Source organism: Mus musculus, chromosome 7 (genome assembly GCF_000001635.26).
Source record: "Mus musculus strain C57BL/6J chromosome 7, GRCm38.p6 C57BL/6J".
NCBI classification, from domain to species: Eukaryota; Metazoa; Chordata; class Mammalia; order Rodentia; family Muridae; genus Mus; species Mus musculus.
Window position 1 is genome coordinate 101912718 of NC_000073.6, and position 21256 is coordinate 101933973.

The 21256-nt window shown below is 43.6% G+C and overlaps 1 protein-coding gene across 10 annotated transcripts; it reads right to left on the reverse strand.

Annotated features, from left to right (window-relative positions):
* Window positions 1–271: 271 nt before the first annotated feature.
* Lrrc51 (leucine rich repeat containing 51) lies at window positions 272–21201 on the reverse strand. Of its 10 annotated transcripts, none has more exons than XM_011241893.3 (6): window positions 21033–21201; window positions 8787–8849; window positions 7920–8057; window positions 2845–3050; window positions 718–866; window positions 272–495 (listed from the first exon to the last, which is right to left on the reverse strand). In XM_011241893.3, the coding sequence occupies exons 3-6, from the start codon at window positions 7999–8001 to the stop codon at window positions 354–356; spliced, it is 579 nt and encodes a 192-aa protein (XP_011240195.1). In that variant the 5' UTR covers window positions 8002–8057; window positions 8787–8849; window positions 21033–21201; the 3' UTR covers window positions 272–353. The 10 variants fall into 10 exon arrangements, with proteins under 10 accessions (XP_011240195.1, NP_081329.1, XP_011240197.1 ...); NM_027053.1 differs by having other exon boundaries at window positions 21047–21140; XM_011241895.3 differs by lacking the exon at window positions 21033–21201 and adding an exon at window positions 9010–9050.
* Window positions 21202–21256: the final 55 nt, after the last annotated feature.

Genomic DNA, 21256 nt, shown 5'->3' on the forward strand with positions numbered 1-21256 from the left:
GCAACAGGATTGCTACAAGTTCAAGGCCACCTTGGGCCACAGAGTCAGAATCTCTTGAAAAAAAAAAGGATTTTAGAAATTGCTCATCTACTCTCATCCCACGAATACTAAAGAGTACAAAAGGGGCCCAGAGAGGACAGAAAGGTTTCCTGAATGGCAGAACCTGGCTCCTGGGTCCTAAGCCAGCAAGCAGGCTTTTGCCTTCACTGTGAAGTTTTACTAGAAGTTGCTGAGTGTAGAGGGCATCTTAACAAGGTACAGGGGACTTATAATCTGTTCAACAGCTCAAATCATTTATTGTCAAACCAAGCTGATTATCCTCAGGGCATTCGGTGTGCTGGGTCCTGCGAATCTCAGAGAACATCCTGCTTGGCCCGGACCTTCTTGGGCTTGATGTTCATGCGTTTCCAGACTTCAGCTGTGCTGCGATCGGCCCTGGTGACTCCACTGAAGTCAAACGTGGTGATACGGGGCAGGTTGCACAGCACATACTGCCTGTGAGGAAGACTTGGGCTGGGGCCAGCCCCTACAGCAGGGAATGGCAGGGAGCTTGACGATGGTTTGGGAGGACTGGGTTCATTCTGAGAGCAAGGGGCATGCTTAGAGGTCTGGTACGTCCTGGGTCCACGTGTGGCAGAAGAATGGTCTTGAATTTCTTGTCTCCTCTCCCCTTGTTCCTTAGGGAAACTCATCTGGACCTTAGATCCAGGCACTTACCTGTACCCCTTTTCTTCCTCTATGGGGTTCCCATGGAGGGTCAGGCTCCGGAGACGAGGGAGGACAGCTAGCTTATTCACCTCCCCTAGGCGATGGATGCCGTTGCCGTGAAGGTAGAGGACACTTAGGTTGAAGAATGTTGTTAGGACCTGTTAGGGTAGAAATCAAAAGTCAGGCTGGACAAAGACTGGATCTCAGCTCAGCATGGACTATCTGGCCGAGGAAGAAAAGTTTGGAGACCAGCTTGGCCTTCCTCTCCAGCTCACATAGCCATTATATGACTCTAATATGCTTTCGATACTTTTAAAAAAATACTGCAAAAAAAACAAAAAAAAAATTACTGTTTTTTTTTAGTAGGGCATGGTGCCACATGGGATAGGTGGATACATGAGTTTGAGACCAGCCTGGCCTACAAAGGGAGTTCTAGGACAGGCAAGGCTGCAAAGAGAAATCCTGTCTTTTTAAAAAAAAAAAAAGAAAACTTTTTATATGATATATGGTTATTTTGCCTACATGTATGTATGTATAGCACTTGCAGAGGCCATTGGATACCCCCTCCCCCAATGAAACTGGAGTTATGGATAATTGTGAGCCATCATGTGGGTGATGGGAACTGGAAGGGCAGCAAGTGCTCTTAACTGCTTAGTCATCTTTATGGCCCTTACTTTATGTGTATCAGTGTTTGCCTCCATGTATGTTTGTGCCCTGCATAAGAGGCTGGTGCTTGTGAGTCAGAAAAGGACATCAAATGGATGGTTGTTAACCACCATGTATGTGCTGGGAACTGAATCTGGGCCCTCTGCGAAAGCAACAAGTATTCAACTGCTGAGCTCGCTTGCTCTCTCTCTCTCTCTCTCTCTCTCTCTCTCTCACACACACACACACACACACACACACACACACACACGAGTAAATTAACCTTTTAAGTGCTTTTTAGAGAAAAAAAAACCCTAAAGGAGACTAGTCAGGTGACAGCTCTCCTTCTTGAGTCTTAATTGCTCCTTAAGGCCTTTCCAACTGAGATGACCATCTGCAAGGGAGTATCAGCTCGGCACATACGTTTGAAGATCCTACCTAAGTTCATACCATTTAATATCACGGAAGAGTCTTCAAGTCATGCCCCAAATCTCCTGCCGATAGGGATCTGAGTAAAGATCTTTCCTTTTTCTAGAATTTTCTTTGCTACCTTTCCCTTCTCCTTTCTCATGTAGCCCAGGCTAGCCTTGAGTTATGTAGCTGAGGATGACCTTAAGCTTAGCTTCCTACCTCTGCCTTCCAAATGCTAGAATTGGGAGCAAGTACCAACATACTTGGCCAAACTATGTTTTAAAACTTAGATTTTTAAAAGGGGCTGGAGAGATGGCTCAGTGATTAAGAACACTGACTGCTCTTCCAAAGGTCCTGAGTTCAATTCCTAGCAACCACATAGTGGCTCACAACCATCTATAATAGGATCTGATGCCCTCTTCCGGTTTGTCTGAAGACAGCTACAGTGTACTCACATACATAAAATAAATCTTTAAAAAAAAAAAATCCCAGAACTTAGATTTCACAGAAAGCAACTGATGACTTTCTCAGTAGAGCCCAGCACAAGACACAGTTAAGTGCCTAATGACTGCTCTAGTTTTGCTTCAGCCATTGATAGGCAAGTTGGTTCTCTTACATTTTCATTTAATCCTTATAAAACCATTATGATTATGGGATCTTATCCCTATCCATAGGCAGGCCAAAGTTTTAAACTGTAGCTTGGGAGTCTTGGGAGGCAGAGGCAGGAGGATTTCTTGAGTTTGAGGCCAGCCTGGTCTACAGAGTGAGTTCCAGAACAGCCAGGGCTACACAGACAAACCCTGTCTTGAAAAAGCAAAAAATACATACATACATAAAAGGCCAGCCTGGTCTAGATAGTGAATTCCAGGCCAGTCAGAGATACATAATGAGACCCTGTCTCCCATAAAGAAGTTATATACCTTGCTGACAGTGATTTGTACATCTATGTGTCTCTACAACTCTGCCCTTAGAACTGCACCGCACTGCCTCTGCTTCCTTGATAAGGGAGTAGAAAGGCTATGAGCTGGGCACAATGGCTTCAAGCTACCCCTTGGTGTCCATCCAGGGCTGGGAACTCACAGGGTCAATGGTAGTCAGGTCATTGAAGGAGAGGTCAATCCAGGCCAGATTCTCTGGATGCTGTAGAAGCTGTGAAACCACCTGGTTGAAGTCTTTCAGATCATTGAGGACATTGTTGTTGAGCCACAGGGACTGGGTCAGTGACTTTCCTGACTTTGAGTGCCTCACCGGTCGTAGACCTGTCCTTGGCTCCTCGGTTACCAGATCTATAATGACAAAATAAGAATTGAGTTTGTTTGTTTGTTTGCTAATTTGTATGTGCATGCCTGGTGTCTGCAGAAAGAAGAGGCTGTAAGATTCCCTAGAACTGGAGTTAAGGGGTGGTTGTGAGCCACTATGTGGATACTAGGAATTGAACTTGAGTACTCTGTAGGTGCAACAAGTGCTCTTAACCTCCAAGCCATTTCTCCAGCCCGAGGCTTGTGGTCAACATCTTTGCTTTTCTGCCTTTGGGGCTGATAAGGAAGAGCTGAAAAGATGAACATACACGTGCTACTTTGAGGGCTTGGCAGGGTGTCTAGTGAGACCATCTCTTTCTCAAGCTCCAAAGAGTAAGTTTAGAATAGGCCAAAGAATTTTAGGTTAGATGGTCTTCTTATGTCCCTTGCATTGTTGGGGTCTGCGTATACAACCCCTGTGCGTGGAATAGATCCCTTTCCATTTTATATAAGAACCTGAGTTGTTGGGGGCAAGCCAAGATAATATCACAAAATGCAAAATACTATTCTAGTGTAGTTGATAGAGCCACATCAGTGCTACACCTGCATTGTCTTCCTTAATGGCAAGCTGTGGAAGGAAGTAGGTACACAACCACAAGCAATGAGAGAGACTGTGCAGGCTCTGGATAAGCAGTAGGGCAGGGATGAAGCAGATGTGTCTCAGGAATTTCTATGGGCAGGATGGAAACAAACTGGTAATAAGTGTTAATGTGATAGTCCACAGTCGTTTCTGCAAGGAAAAGGTCTTGGTGCACTGAGAGCACAGGGAAGGTGAGTCTGAGCTGAACTTAGTAGATGGGAGATGTTAACCATGCAGAGGAGGGGAAAAGGGTGAGTAAAGGCACAAGAAGAGAGCGGGATGGAGATGTGTGTCCACTGGAACCAGGCACAAGAGCACACTAGAAAAAAAAATCAGACAGGAGCCAGTCCTTAGTCCCAAATGCTAAGCTAAGATCTAGGGTTTTATTCTGTAGGAAATGGGAAGTTATTGGAGTGTTTAAAATAGACAATTAGGGGTTGGAGATAGGGCTTACTGGTTAAGAGCACTGATTGCTCTTCCAGAGATCCTAAGTTTGATTCCCAGCAACCACATGGTGGCTCACAACCATCTGTAATGGGATCTGATACCCTCTTCTGGTGTGTCTGAAGACAGCCACAGTGTACTCATATACATAAAATAAATCTTTTAAACAGACAATTAGCTTTTTACTTGAAAGGTGACTTAGAAGCTTCTACGTAGACTGGGTTTAGGAGGTACATAAAATTCAAAGATCATGTTGCCTAGCATGAAACAACACAAACACAGCAATTATGATTGAATATAGCAGTTATGATTGGCTGACTGAATGTAAAGGTAGAAGGCTATATTAGAGTGGTACCTAGCTTTTTGTTCAGGCCTTGTAGCTGATGAGGAATTTTGGGAGAATTGGGTTGGAAAAGTGATGAGTTCAGGCTTGGGTTTGGTGTGTTCGATGTTCCTGTTGTATGAAAAGGCAAGAGATGCCAGGTAGGCAGGTAGGCAGGAATGAAGGCCTAAAGCTGAGAAGACAGCCTTGCAAATGATGAGTACAGAGTATATATTGTTAGGCAGACAAGCAGTCCCTCAGAGAGGAAGGGGAAGCCATTTAAAAAGTTAGTGAATAAACCGGGCGTGGTGGAGCACGCCTTTAATCCCAGCACTCAGGAGGCAGAGGCAAGTGGATTTCTGAGTTCAAGGCCAGCCTGGTCTACAAAGTGAGTTCCAGGACAGCCAAGGCTACACAGAGAAACCCTGTCTCGAAAAACAAAAAAAAAGTTAGTGAATAATCTGAAGAGCAGGAAGATACAAGATAGAATGGTTTTATTTATTTTTAATTAAAATGTTATATATATGGTGTTTTGCCTGCATATATGTTTGCCATGCCTAGTAAGGCTAGAAGAGGTCATCGGATCCCTGAGAACTAGAGTTCCGGGTGGTTGTCAGCCACGGGGTGCTGAAGATCTAAACTAGGTTCTTTGGAAGAGCAGCCCTTACTTAGCTTACTTAGCTGGTGCTAAGCCATCTCTCAAACTCCAGAGAGAATAGGTTAAAGGTGTTTGGAGTGTATGCAGTAGATGGAGAGTAAGGTCTAGGAAAGACAAGGACTTAACACTCATTCTGGCAGCTCAGAAGTAGCTGGTAGCTGTGTAAAGGCTTGAGAACAGAAGCCGGATGCTGGAAAGTGAATGTGCAGAGAAAGCACACCTCTCCCCTGCTATGCTCTTCAAATGAGGTTCATAATGAGGGTGGGTGGGCTCTGCCCAAGCTGGCATTTGTGGGAGACCCAGAACCAGACTACAGTTTAACTCAAGCGGTTCCATTTTCTCTACTGCCTCTAAGCCTTTAGCAAAGTCTGGGGACTTGTAGGGACAGAGCACTTTTGCAAAATCTAGCCAGCTTCCACATACACTTCCATCCATTTTTCTCAGCTGCAGGTCAGACAGCATCCACCAGGTGGCTCACTGCCTTAGTCTTGGAATGAACAGGACACAAGGTTGAGGCCTGAATAGGGTGGTGTATGCTGCCCATGAGTAGGGTCCAGATCATGTCTGCTGCTCACACCTTCCAAACACTTTCAAATGATTTGACTTAGATGAATAAAAATGTCAGAATAACTCCACATGTTCTGCAGGGTATCAGCTTCCTAGTTCAGAGTAGGTCTGGCTGGACCACAAATATCAACAGTAAACAGAACTAGAATTGGGAGAGGGGTACTGACTGCAGGGATCCTCTTGCTAATTTCTCAAGTGTTGCCATGTAACTTTTTCCACATGCCCAAACGTCACTTTGAAGAACTTTTAGTGTCATTTATCTGTTTCCATGATGGAAATGATTGGCAGGTGTATATGGGAAACCCTCTTAGTACTTAGTTTGTGAATGGATTAGCAAGTACCGGTTGTGCAAGGGGTAAGCCTATGTTTGGTAACATGCCCAAAGCTGCTGCTTAACCAGGTTAAGCAAATTAGATGTCCCAAGGACCCCCTCAACTCTGTCCTTTCTTTACCTTCTAAGTGTTGTTGAAGCTCCGGGGAATTGAAAGGGCTTGCTTTTTTTTTTTTTATTAGATTTATTTATTTACTTATTACATGTAAGTACACTGTAGCTGACTTCAGACACACCAGAAGAGGGTGGCAGATCTCATTATGGGTGGTTGTGAGCCACCATGTGGTTGCTGGGATTTGTACTCAGGACCTTCGGAAGAGCAGTCGGCGCTCTTAACCACTGAGTCATCTCACCAGCCCAAGGGCTTGCTTTTGTTATGTCTGTCCCCCTACCCCCATTTAGCAAGGAGTACAATTGCCTGGTGTGTGTGTTTGCACATATATGTATATAACTGTGTAATATCAGGAGCTCAGTAAGTTCTGAACCACTAGTTGAGTGTGTGACATCTGCAGGTTCTATTTTGTGATGTACAGGTACCTTGGGAAGAGCTGTCTAGTGTCTTCCTCCTCTGGAGGAGTCCACAAAGAGCAGAGTCAGACCTTCCCATTGAAAGTTGAAAATTTCTGTGCTATAGTAGGAGTGGTTACACAAAGCTATAATTGCACCTAAAACCTTTATGAACCTTTTTGCACAAAGCTATAATTGCAACTAAAACCTTTATGAACTCTGTACTCCAGCAGTCAGAAGTAATGTAGAACACAATAGAGATCACAGTAGGTGAGTCTGTGCTGGGGATACAGAAGACTAAGACATTTGTCTGATTGAGTGATTTCTCAGTACTCTCCATGAACTTCTGGCTACCGCCTGGCTTTTTCTGAAGATGGGTCAACTACCATAAGAGACCCCTGGTTCCTTCTGCATTTGCTACCTTAAAAAACTGGGGTGTGTGGGAGAGGGGAGACTCAGTGGTTAAGAGCACTTGTTACTCCAGAGTTTGATTTCAGTACCCACATGGAGGCTCTCAATCAATCCCGCCTAACTCTATTTCTAAGGAAGCTGAAGCCCTCTTCTGACTTCCATGGGCACTAGGCATGTGTATGATACATATACACATACATTCAGGTAAAACATTCATACACATAAATCTAAAATAAATTAAAAAAGAAAATTTTGCTGGGCAGTGGTGGCGCACGCCTTTAATCCCAGCACTCGGGAGGCAGAGGCAGGCGGATTTCTTAGTTCAAGGCCAGCCTGGTCTACAGAGTGAGTTCCAGGACAGCCTGGGCTATACAGAGAAACCCTGTCTCGAAAAAAAACAAAACAAACAAACAAACAAAAAAAGTTCACAGAACCTGGAAGGGACAGTGCAGCAGCTAAAGAGCACTAGCTGCTCTTCAAAGGACCTGGCTGATTTCCCACCGGCACGAAGGCTCACAGCCATCAGTAACACCAGGTTCAGGGGTTTAATACCCACTTCTGGCCTCTGCCTGCACCAGGCACACAAGGGATGTAGATATACATGTAGGTAAAATACCCATACACATAAGGTTAAAATACATATTTTTAATCTCAAGGCTGAGGATGAAGCTCAGATGTAAGACATTTGTCCTATATGTCAGAGGCCTTGCATTCACTCCTTAACTCAGTAAAACAAAAATATCTTACTCCACCCTCTTCTTCCTTCAAAGACAGCAAGAAGTTGGGAAAATTCTGTTTAGGCTTTTTGTTTGTTTTGGTTTTTGAGACAGGGTTTCTCTGTGTATAGCTTTGGTTGTCCTGGAACTCGCTTTATAGACCTTGAATTCACCAAGACCTTCCTGCCTCTGCCTCCCAAGTGCTGGGACTAAAAGCCTGCACCACCACCGCCCAGGCTGTGTAGGCTTTAAAAAAAGAAGACTTAAGGATTTTTTGTCTTGGTACCATACAGCCTTATCTGAGTGCTGTGCTCTGCTGACCTTGGACCATTTGGACGCTTTTGAAGGAGTAGTCAAGAGGAGGCTCCTGCACGGAAGTGTTCATATAGTCCCGTGAGCTCATAGTTCAGGCCATCATTCATCAGGTGGAAGCATGGGCCCTGGGAGTCTGGCTTCAGCCTGGGAGGACAGAAGAGAATCAATGCTCCAGATATGGAGTGTCTATGCTCAGGATTCCCCACAGCCCTCCACACTGCTTTCTACTCTCTAGAGCTCTAGGCCTGCCTATCTGCATTGCCATTTTAAGATACTGGTGCTTTCATGTATAGTATACTTCTTAGATAAACTTCACAACACTCTGAACTCATCTGATAGTTCGAGCACCCTTATCTTAGGAGATGTTTTGTTTTATTGACATAGGGTCTAATGTAGCCCAGGCTAATCTCAAATTAATGATCTACCTTCCACAGCCTCCTGAGTGTTGGAATTATGGGTATGTACCATCACACAAGCTACAGTACCCATTCCTATTTTCCAGATGAAGAAATTGAGACCCAAAGGGTAAAGGACTTGCCCAGAGTTAAGCCGAGTCAGTTGTGGACCGCAGTCATAGTCTCCAGAATCGTACTCTGAGAACCTTCTTGCAACTCCACAATAGTTACCATAGAGACTGCCTGCTGCCTAGTCTCTGTTGACATCACCTGCAGTATTTTATTGCTTGACAACCCTTGAAGACCTTCCCTGAACCTGATGGGTGTTTGAGAGCCCTTCCCTTTCTGACACAGCTAGGTATTTGCTCCCTTCTCTGTGCAGCTTGTCAATCAGCCCTTTCCATCTGAGTACCCTGCTTCTAGTCACAGCTTGGGTTTAACTATGTATAAACAGAAAACAGGGTCCACCCTCACTCACCTGTCACTGAGGCCTGAAACGCCATCATAAGGGATTCATTCCTTTGGGTTTAGGGATTGTTCCCTGTTAAAATGGAAACATCCCTCAGAGAGAGGTGAACACAAAGTTATCAGTCATTTGTAATGTGTGATGTGTCTTATGCAGTCCTTTCCATTCTGTTAGGGAAAGTAACGCTGAGAACATGTTTTTCCTGAGACTAGGAAAAGCCTTGAACACTACTCACCTGGGAGGAAGAGAGCTGGAAACTCTACCAAGGGCTGTTGGTGTTTGGTGTGTGTGTTCTATTGTGTATCCTTTATTGTGTTCTATTGTGTGTGGGAATCATAGAAACAAAAGGCAAACTAGGTGTCTCTAGCCGGGCGTGGTGGCACACGCCTTTAATCCCAGCACTTGGGAGGCAGAGGCAGGTGGATTTCTGAGTTCGAGGCCAGCCTGGTCTACAAAGTGAGTTCCAGGACAGCCAGGGCTACACAGAGAAACCCTGTCTCGAAACCCCCCCCCCAAAAACAAAAACAAAAACAAAAACCCAAATGTGTCTCTAGGCTAGAGTCCCCTTTCACCCTACCCAATGTCAACACTTCTCTATATCCTTACTTCCCAAAGGATGAGGGTTAGAGCAATTACACACTCAGAGCAGGGTGCTCTGTAGAGCAGTGCTGTCAGAAGAAGACAATCAGGTCACAAATGCAGGCCTCATATATGATCTTTTAGATACATAGTTTCAAGATTTTAGGAGATTGTGGGCTGATGAGAAGGCTCAGCAGGTAAAGGCATGTGCTGCACAAGTCTCAACCTGAATTTGATCCCTGAAATATAATAGGAGAAAATCAAGTCCTTAAGATTGACTCAGCCGGGTAGTGGTGGCACATGCCTTTAATCCCAGCACTTGGGAGGCAGAGGCAGGCAGATTTCTCAGTTTGAGGCCAGCCTGGTCTACAGAGTGAGTTTCAGGACAGCCAGGGCTACACAGAGAAACCCTGTCTTGAAAAACCAAAAGGAGGAGGAGGAAGAAGAGGAGGAAGAAGAAAAAAGATTGTCTCATGACCTCCAGAGACTAGTCCACACACACACAGAACTGAATATATGGATATTTTTCAGAGCTATAATTTCAATAAAATGAAATGGGTAAAATTAATCCTAATATACTAACTCAGTATATTCAAAATATTTAACATGTAATCAATACTAGGAATTACTGGGATATTTTAGAGTCTACCCCAAGATGAATTAGCTACCTGTTGAGTCAGATGCTTAATTGTCACATATGACAATGGCCATCAATCTGCCTGCGCTAGGTTCTTCTAGACCGCTGGCCTCTATAGGCAGCAGACATAAATGGTGCACAAATATACATACAGGCAAAACAGCCATATATATACATTTTTATAAATAAATAAATAAATAAATAAATAAATGTGGGTACTAAACTAGGTTGGGCTTCTGCCTGCGCTAGGTTCTTCTAGTTTTACAAAAACCTGTGGAGGTTGCAGATGTGACTCAGTACCAGAGCTTGCCTGCCTAGTATGTGCAAAGGGTGTACATTCAATCCCTAACATCACAGCATATAATAATAATAATAATAATAATAATAATAATAATAATAAATAGTATAGTTATTGAATGCCTATAGATTTTCCTAAACCAAATGGCAACTAAGTTACTCTGGCATGGGTGAGTAGACAGCAGTCAGGGCAGTGAGGACCTCTACCATGTTGCCCATGTGTTCCTTCCAGCTTGACTTTGTTTTGCCCAAGTCTTCATCTCTGCTGCTATAAGCTCTGATCTCTTTTTTTTTTTTTTTATTTTGAGATACAGTTTTGTATAGGACAGTGGTTACTTCAAACTTGCTCTGTAACTGAGAGTAACTTTGGACTCCTAATCTTTCTGCTTCCACTTCCCAAGTACTCGGATTACAAATGTAAGCCACCACAGCCACTTTGATTTTTAGAAAGGATTTCACTATGTAGCCCAGGTTGGCCCTGAACTTGAGCACTTGTCTTAGCCTTCCTCCAAAGTGGGAGGGAGAGCACTATGACCAGCTAAGATCTTCCTTCTTGATCCTGATTTTTTAAGTTTCTTCTCCCACTCCTCCATGGCTTTCTTTTCCCATGATGGTCTGTCTCCAGTAATGGAAATTTAAACTCTAAAATAGAGTTTAGCAGCTCCATCTTGTTGTTGTTGGGTTTTGTTTGTTTAATTGTTTTGTTCTAAGATAGGGTTTTTCTATGAAGTCCTGGAAATCGCTATGTAGACTAGGCTATCCTCGAACTCAGATTTGACCATTAGTCTCAGGCTTCAACTCAAGTTCTATGTCTCCATCAAGTTACCACAGTTTCCTGTAGACTTGGTATCTAAAAGATTCAGGTATTTCTAACAAACAATCAATGTCCAAGGGACCATCAAATACGTGACAGAGTTCAGATGCTGTGTGATTCAGGCTGACACTTCCCAAAAAGTTGTGGAAGAGTCTCATGTAGCCCAGTCTGCCCTCATACTCACTATGGAGCTAGAATGACCGTGACTCCTGGTGGTCCTGTCTCTACTTCCTAAATGCTGAGTTTCAGGTGCTCAGTGAGACTGCTATTTTTTCCTTGGTTTTTCAAGACAGCTGTTCTCTGTGTAGTTCTGGTTGTCTAGGTATTTTCTTTGTAGACCAGGCTAGCCTTGAATTCACATAGATCCACCTGCCTCTGCTTCCCGAGTGCTGTGACTAAAGGCATACAACCCCATGGCTGGCTCAAGATACTACTATGTTATTCCTCCAAACCTGATAAAGTCTGTCCTTCCATATTGTGATGGTTTGTATATGCTTAGCCCAGGAAGTGGCATTGTTTGGAGGTGTGGCCTTGTTGGAGTATGTGTGTCACTGTGGGTATGGACTTTAAGTCTCTTGTCCAGTCTCCTAGCAGCCTTCAAGTGAGAATGGAGAACTCTCAGCTTCTGTACCAAGCTTGCCTAGATGCTGCCATGTTCCTGCCCTGATGATAATGGACTGAACTTCTAAACCTGTAAGCCTGACCCAATTAAATGCTGTCCTTTGTAAGAGTTATCTTGGTCATGGTGTTTGTTCACAGCAGTAAAACCCTAAGACACATATATTAAATTACCAAGAAAGGAATTTACTTGCACTGCATTTATTAAGTCTAAACTAAAACCAAGTGCTTTCTTCCTGAGTTTTGTTGTTGTTGAGATAGGATTTCATTATAACCCAGGCAGACCTTGGCTTTATGGTCCTCCTACCTCAGCCTCCTCTGTCCACCAGACACCTAGCATTCCCAGCTATGCCTTTGCATTCTCAACTATGCAACTATGTCCTTCGTTTTTTGTTTTTTTTTTTTTGAGACAGGGTTTCTCTGTGTAGCCCTGGCTGTCCTGGAACTCACTCTGTAGACCTAGTTGGCCTTGAACTCAGAAATTCGCCTGCCTCTGCCTCCTGAGTGCTGGGATTAAAGGCGTGTGCCGCCACGCCCGGCATGTCCTTCGTTTCTTGTTGCTTGTTTTTGATGTGTCTGGCTGGCCTCAAACTCACAATCTTCCGGCCTTAATGTCCCAAGTGCTAGGACTACAGATGTGCCTCTTGGCTTTGGCTTTTAACAAAATTTATTTGAATAGTGCTTGGCAATTTCGTTGTCTCTGCATATGGGTTTTCTTCTTTTGACTTCTGTGATTAATGAGTATTATATATCCCAAGATTTCCCTTTGTGCTTTGGCTGTGTGATTCAGGCTGACACAGAAGCCCAACCTAGTTTAGTACCCACATTTATTTATTTATTTATTTGTAAAAAATGTATATATATGGCTGTTTTGCCTGTATGTATATTTGTGCACCATTTATGTCTGCTGCCTATAGAGGCCAGAGGTCAGATCCCTGGGGACTGGAGTTATAGAATGTTGTGATCAATCATGTTGGTGCTGGGAACTGAACCTGGTTCCTCTGAAAGAATACCCAGTGCTCCTGACTGCTAAGTCATCTTTCTAGTCCCTATTTTTGTTTATTTTTTTGAGACAAGATCCCATGTATCTCAGCTGGTCTCAAATCCCTTGTGTAGCTAATGTTAACCTTGGACTTCTAAGTTTCTTTTTTTTTTTTTTCTTTCTTTTTTTTTTTTAAAGATTTATTTATTTATTATATGTAAATACACTGTCTTCAGACACACCAGAAGAGGGAGTCAGATCTTGTTACGGATGGTTGTGAGCCACCATGTGGTTGCTGGGATTTGAACTCTGGACCTTCAGAAGAGCAGTCGGGTGTTCTTACCCACTGAGCCATCTCACCAGCCCCCGACTTCTAAGTTTCTTGCTTCACTTCCCAAGTGCTGAGATTATGGGAGTGAACCAGGACATCCCACTTTCCTAAAATAGGTTTGATGACGTTGGGGATTGAATCCTTATCCTCAGACTAAGCTCTAGGTTGGAGCCTGAGTTCTGTACCACTGAACATGTACTTTAAAATACCAAAGAAGTTTTTACTGTTCTTTGGTGACTAGAACTTCAGTGCAGAAATGATTTTCTGTAGCACCAAGTTCCAATCAATCTTTTGTTTTTTATTTATTATGTATACAGTGTTCTACTTGCATGTATGCCTGCATGCCAGAAGAGGGCACCAGATCTCACTATAGATGGTTGTGAGCCACCATGTGGTTGCTGGGAATTGAACTCAGGAGCTCTGGAGGAGCAGTCAGTGCTCTTAACCTCTGAGCCATCTCTCCAGTTCCCCAATCAATCTTTTGAAGAAGACTGCAAATAGAGCTCTGAGATGGTGGGTGATTCTGCTTGTTATAGCTAGCACTGTGCCTCATTTACCATCATTCAAGGAACTTGGCTTAGCAGAGGCCCTTAGGGAGTGAGAAGCAGCCCAACACTCTGATTTCTATTTGGGAGTTGACACAGAACTATTCTAACAATGGCTAACAACTGGTTCCCAGCTCCAGCTGTTTCATTCCACATCTCATTCCCAGTAAGATATCAATTCAGTTCTGCAAGTGTTTGTTGAGTGCCTGCTGCCTATGCCAGACCAAAAGGAATGAAGACAAAGAACAAATAATAGAACCCTGTCAGGAACACAGAGGGGCCTGCTGGGCTTCTATTGATTGTGGCAGAGCAATCTGTGGCCAGTTCCAATCTACAGTTGCCTATTTAGTGAATATTCTGTTTAACCACTCAGCCCTAGTGGTCCTGGGCCTGTACCACCACCTCCACTTCTGCCTCCCCTTTCTTTGCTTTGCCTCCCAAGTGTTGGGATTAAAGGAGAACCACCATGCCCTGTTGTTTTTTGTTTGTTTTGTTTTAAAGACAGAGTCTCTATGTAGTCCTGCCTGGTCTGAAACTTGCTAATGTAGACCAGGCTGCTTTGAACTCATGGAGATCCTCCTCCTGCAACCCAAGTGCTGTGATTTTAGGTGTGTGTGTGTGTGTGTGTTTATAAATGTGGGTATGGGTATCCATACTGACGTGTACATGTATGTGGAGACTGAGGTGAACTTTGGGTGTATTTCCTCAGTTGCCATCTACTTCCCCCATGTTTTTTGAGAAATGGTTTCTTAATGACCTAGAACTTACCAGGCAGGCTAAGTTGACTAGGCAGGTCTCTGACTGTCTCTGATTCCCTAGTGCTGGGATTATAAATGTGTAGCATCATGTCTTATGAACCGAGTTCCTTATGCTTTCAGGGCAAGTACTTTACCAATCAAACTGTCTCTCCAGTCCCTAAATTATCCTTTTAGATCTAAAACATAGTTTTATACTTACTTTATGAGTGTTTTGCCTATATGTATGTGCACCATAAATGTGCCTGGTGTTTGGTGCCTATGGAGATCAGGGGATTGCCAGATGCTGTGGAACTGGAGTCATAAATGGATTGAGCTATCACACGGGTACTGAGAACTGACTCTGGGTCCTGTGGAAGAGCAGATGGTGCTTTAACTTCGTCTCAGTGCTCTAACTGCTGAGCCATCTCTTCAGCCCCATGTGCCTTCTTATATACAGTCTTGATCAGATTCTCCTGGAGCTACATTACAGACTGTTGTGAGTCACCCAGTGCAGGTGCTAGGAACTAAACTCAGGTCTTCTTCAGTAGTACATACACTTAACCACTGAGTCATCTCTACAGCTACACCACCTCCATTTTGAAACAGGTTCTCACATAGCTTCGGCTGGCCTGGAACCTTCTAGGTGGCCAAGGATGACTTGAATTCCTGATCCTCTCTGCTTCTACTGCCCATGTGAAGATTGCAGATATGAGTCACCACACCTGGCTTTGTTAAAATCTTTCTTTCTTTTTTCTTTCTTTCTTCTTTTTTTTTTTTTGGATTTTTCGAGACAGGGTTTCTCCGTGTAGCCCTGGCTGTCCTGGAACTCACTCTGTAGACCAGGCTGGCCTAGAACTCAGCAATCTACCTGCCTCTGCATCCCAAGTGCTGGGATTAAAGGCATGCGCCAGCACCGCTCAGCTAAAGTCTGTCTTTTCCAAAGAAAACAGATGATTTTAATTTATCAATTTAGGTATTAGATCTGGCAAGAATCAATGATTCCTATTCAGTGGTCTCTCTTGTGTCCTTCCCCTTTGCACTATAATTTTATACTCCTATGATGAGCTCAGCATTTGAACCAGCCAGTGAAATGCTGATCAAATGAAGAAAACAGAAGAAAGTGCTCTAGCACTGAGCTGTATTTCCAGCCTGGCAAAGAGAAGCCTTTACAGGAAGGCTTGCTCTCTTGCTGTCTGCCAATGCCATGAGAACTGTCTGGAGTGCTGGGGAGATGTGAGACGTATGCCTGTGGCAGAGGTCACTGAAAATGAGGCAATGGCTTGAGCTGAGGCCAGCTTCGACTAGTTCACAGTCAGCTAACTCCCAATGTCAAGACTGGTAGGTCACCTAATCCACAAATGAACTCAGCCAGGATAAGAACCATCCAGGTACCTCAGAGTCATCAAAGGAAGAATAAATGCTTATTGTTTGAAGCCACTGTGGGTTTGGATGGTTCGGTTCGCTACACAGCAACAGCTAACTGACCCATTCCTCATTTGCACTTTGGACACAACTTTATTATCATCTGCTGTGATAATAAACACTTGTGAAATGATGAATACTACCTGAAGAGCTATTGGATGGCGTAGGGCAGATGTTCAATACATGGAAGCAGCCATATTGTGAGTACTTTACTCTCTGTGTTAGGGGGCCCTACACATGCCAGGACAAGTACTCTAGGAATTGAGTTACACCTTCAGTACTCCGAATTAATTTCTTTATTATTTATTTAGTTTCTGTTTTCTTCCTGTAAACTTCAAGACAGGGACAGAAAGTTAGACTTGTGTTTTGATAAATACTCCACACGGAACTTGACAAAGACTGGGTACTGGCTTGATGGGTAAATGGAGTGATTAAAGAAAAAAAGGGATAGGCGGTGCAGTGGTGGCGCATGCCTGTAATCCTAGCACTTGGGAGGCAGAGACAGGTGGATTTCTGAGTTTGAGGCCAGCCAGGTTTCTACAGAGTGAGTTCCAGGACAGCCAGGACTGCACCGAGAAACCCTGTCTTGAAAAACCAAAAACAGAAAAAAAAAAAAAAGTATCTTTTGGGCTGGTGAGATGGCTCAGTGGGTAAGAGCTCTGACTGCTCTTCCAAAGGTCCTGAGTTCAAATCCCAGAAACCACATGGTGGCTCACAACCACCCGTAATTAGATCTGATGCCCTCTTCTGGTGCATCCGAAGACAGATACAGTGTACTTATGTATAATAATAAATAAATCTTTGGGCTGAAGCGAGCAGGGACTGAGCAAGCAAAGTTGACCGGAGCAAGCGGGCTTGACCGGAGCAAATAGAGGGAGGTCCTAAAAATTCAATTCCCAACAACCACATGAAGGCTCACAACCATCTGCACAGCTACAGTGGACTTACATACATAAAATAAATAAAGAAATATTAAAAAAAAAAGGGGGGGATAAATGAAGGCTTAAGTGTGTCAGGAAGAATAGCAGACTCCCAGGTGGGATGCCACCTTCCTCAGACCTGCAGCTGCCCTCAGGCAGGCACTTTCCCAGCCACTCTTCTGAGTGAAGACTCTTCAGGTGGTGTTCCTCTCACCAGCTGATTCACTGATCTGACCAATGACAGGGTTAAGGGTACACTTGTTTTGAATTGGAAGTTTTCAAAATTTAATTTAAAAAAATGTACATGTTGCTGGCAGTGGGGCACCCACTTTTAATCCCAGCACTAAGGAGGCAGTGGCAGGCAGATCTCTGAGTTTGAGGTGAGCCCAATCTATAGAGGGAGTTCTAGGAAAGCCAGGGCTACACAGACAAATCTTGTCTCAGAGAAACAAAAACAAAACGAACCTACAGCTGTTAATATGATAGCTGACATCAAATAAAACAACAGGAAGATGTACAAGTAGACCTGGAGAGATAGCTCAGCAGTTAGGAGCACTGACTGCTCTTCCAGAGGTCCTGAGTTCAATTCCCAGCTACTACATGGTGACTCATAATCATCTGTAATGGGATCCAATGCCATCTTCTGGTGTGTTTGAAGACATCTACAGTGTATTCATATACATTAAATAAATGATATATATTTTTAAAAAATACATGTACAAGCAGATGCAGGAACAAGTCTTAATTTCCACAGAGTTTGTTACTTCCTAGAATACATGTAAAAGACACTAGGTCTTTAAAAATAAACTCTGGATATTTCTTTGTAAATCATTATTTTTTTTTTGTCTTTTCAAATTCCTGTATATTCCTCTTAACTTTTTAAATAGCTAAGTGGTACATAGTATACATGATATTTTTAACTTTATTGTTCATTTAACAATATGTTGACAAAAATTCCCAGTTTGGAGAATTAGTAAGAATTTGAATCTGTTTTATTGCTAGCCAGTTTCTGTCCCCCCTCCTTTTTTTTTTTTTTTTTTTTTTTTTTTTTTTTTTTTTGGTTTTTTAGAGATAGGGTTTCTCTGTTAGTCCTGGCTGTCCTGGAACTCACTCTGTAGACCAGGCTGGCCTCAAACTCAGAAATCTGCCTGCCTCTGCCTCTCAAGTGCTGGAATTAAAGGCATGTGCCACCACTGCCCTGAGTTTCTGCCCTTTATTTTTATTTTTTTATCCCCCCCCCCATTTCTGCCCTTTCTTAAGCATGTTTTGAAAGAAGGCTTGGAACAATGGTCAGATGAGGAGAGCTGATATGAGACTGACAGCCTAGCTCAAAGATGGCTGTCTCTGGGTTGGGGGGGGGGGGAAATCAAAGAATGCCATAAAAAACTGGCTAAACTGGCTACACAGCTAACATTTTCTGGAAGATTCTATCCCCAGGTGCTAAAGAAAAGCCCAAGGACAACTTGGCTCCTGCCTGTGGACTCTTATCTCTTATCCTCACTAATTCTGCAATCAGCCAAATCCGACAACTCACAGCCAGGTCCCCACACTCTCATGGGCCTGCCTCTCTGAAAGTTTCCCTTTCCAGGCTGATCTGCTTGGAATGTTGTAGTTTCTTTCAACTTTCCCCTTGTTATTTATACTTTGGGAGCTAGCTCCAGTTTGAACTTTTCTGAGAAATGTTTCCTCATCCCCAAATCCGGATCTATAATCTTTCTACTTGGCTCTCACCATACACTATCCTTCTTGCCATGGTAGTGTTGAGAACACACTATCTGTTCACAGTCTACCTGACCAAAAACTCCAGCAGGTCAGGAACCATGTTTGTCTCATGGTTGGATGTCATAGTACACTCACCACCCGACTGCTACAACCGAATAAATGACAGAGGGGGACACGAGGCACTATACTGGAGAGGCCTGACCCAGTCATTTCTGAAGAAGTGACCGAGAGACCCGGAGGATATAGGCAAAAGGTGTGATAATAGGAGGAAACGATGAGCATCCCAGAGGCTTGGGATGTAGCTGAGAGTCGGAAGATACTTAGCACATATGGGTTGGCTTTCACCACCCACTACCCACAAAAAAAGACAAGCATGTCTTACAAGGTGTGGGCAAAGGCCATGTCTCCATGGTGACTGTTCTAGTGTGTGCTCAGAAATTTGGAAGACCTTAAAGTGATATAAACTAGAATGGAAAAAAAGGAGTGTGTATAGTTAGAGCACAGGCTGGAGAGGTGGCAGAGGCACCCTGACACGCTTCTTTATTCTAAAAGCAGAAGGAAGCTACAGGGTATATATTGAATTTCAGGTAAGGAGAGTGAACAAGAACAGATTTTCATTTTAAAAAATTATTTTGGTTGAAGTATACGAAGTATCTGGAAGGGTATGCAGGAAGGACAGGATGGTAGCTAGGACTGAATACAAATTATTTACAGTTAGGAGTCAGAGGCAGGATGGGCACAAATTTGAAGACAGCCAGGATATAAAAGACCATGTCTTTAAAAGAAAAACAAAACAAAACAGTGGGAGATGGAGAGATGGCTCAGCCAAGATCACTTGGTGCTCTTGCAGAGGGCCAGAGTTCAATTCCTAGCACCCACATTGGTGAGTCTGAGGTCAGCCTGGTCTACAGAGGGAGTTCCAGGACAGCCAGGGCTACACAGAGAAACCCTGTCTCAAAAAAGGAGGAGGAGGAAGAAGAGATGACATTTAGGTGTGGTGGTATATATCTTTAATGCCAGTACTTGGTGAATGGATCTCTGTGAATTTGTTTTTTGTATTTTTGTTTTGGTTTTTTGAGACAGGGTTTCTCTATGTAGCCCTGACTGTCCTGGAACTCACTCTGTAGACCAGGCTGGCCTCGAACTCAAGAAATTTGCCTGCCTCTGCCTCCCAAGTGCTGGAATTAAAAGCATGCACCACCACTGCCATTCGTTTTTTGTTTGTTTGTTTGTTTTGTTTTTAAAGACATTTTAGGGGCCTAACATGAGGTGAGGTCGCCACCTTTGGAGGTGAGGGAATGAGGGAAGGTAGATTGTATCAAGACATGTGCATGTATGAAATCCACAATAAGAAAAAAGACATTTAGGTATTAAATGGATTACATTAGAAATGGAAGGGTTATTAAGGATAATACTTGGGGATTTGACTTGGATACATTGTGGGAATACTGGGTGAGACCCAGGCTGGGTAGAGAGGATCAGAGTGCACAGAGGAATACTGAACTTGACATGCCTCAAATATATCCTGGAGGATATGTCAAGGACAGGATTGGTTATACAGATCTGGAATTTAAGAGAAGGCTTGGCTGGAGACATGCAGGTGGCAAATAAAGGTGTGGCTGTGAATGAGTCCTCAGAGGGTATAGTGAGGTTGGCACACAAGACAGCACAGAAGAACTTTATAATAGTAAGTGTACCAAGGGCAGCTTCAGACCTCAGGTTTCCTGGCAGCTGTTTCTTGCTTTGTTTAAACATGTCTGATTCCCATTTCTTTCAGTTTCCTTTCTTCATTAATAATTTCAAGGATGGATTTGAAACTGATTCATGTTGAAGTGTAAAGAACTCAGGACGGTCATACAGGTTCATTTTCCCTTGGACAGTTTAACAGAATCCCTGGGATGCAGCCAATTCAAGCTAAATGGAAATGGTTTGATCTTAAAGAAGTGGAATCTACTTCTAGTGTTGTCAATAGTGGCCTTGGGCAAGTCACTTATCTCTGGGTTTCAGTTTTTTGATCTGTGAAATAGAAATATCACTGATTCATAGAGTTGTTTTAAAAGAAAAAGAGAGGCTGTAAAAAAAAAACTTGGTAAGTTACTAAATGTGCTAAATCTTTTTTGAGAAATGTGGAAGAAATGAAGATCTAAACTCTAGCTTCCAGAAGCTTGTCAGGCTTAGGATAAAGTTTTAGGTGTAGGAAGAAGAGGCTAATTTACAGACGGCACACATATATGTGTGGATACGAGGAATCTGGTGGTTCTCTGAAAAGGGTCTTCTTGCTTGGAAGAGTTAAAAAGCCCCGTGTCATTTTCTACATCTCCAGAAACCAAGGACTGCGAATTACTCTGATGTGTCATGTCAAGCATGCCCGAGGGCGTTTCTGATTTCCCCGTGTCTGGGACTTGAGGCACCCTTACTGGGAAAGCGCCATTCTTGCGCTGAGGCGCTCCTAAGCACCGTCAAAATATGTATGGGTATGATAGCCATAATCCCGCAGTTTATTTGAGTGTTGTGTTCACTCGTGAAGAGGAACGAGGGTTTGGGGAGAATCTCAGGTCTCCGTTTGGGAAAGTTCTTATTCCTTTTGTGGAGTTCCTCCCCTTTCAGAGAGCTCTAGCGTCCTACAAGTTTTCCCGTTCTCCCTCCCAACTCACCCGCAGTCGCTTACCCTCCGGCTTCAGCGTCTCACTACCTGAAGAGTTACTCAGCGCAACCCCATAGCAACTACCTTAGTCAACACGCCCTAGACGGCTCAGTTGAACGTGCTCGTGGTGTGGCCCGGAACTTGTTGTTCATCAGGGCTGGACGCCGAAGCCGCGGGGTTTGCTGGGATTTGTAGTTCAAGGCGAGTCCGGGATCCGGAAGTAGTATCACTCCC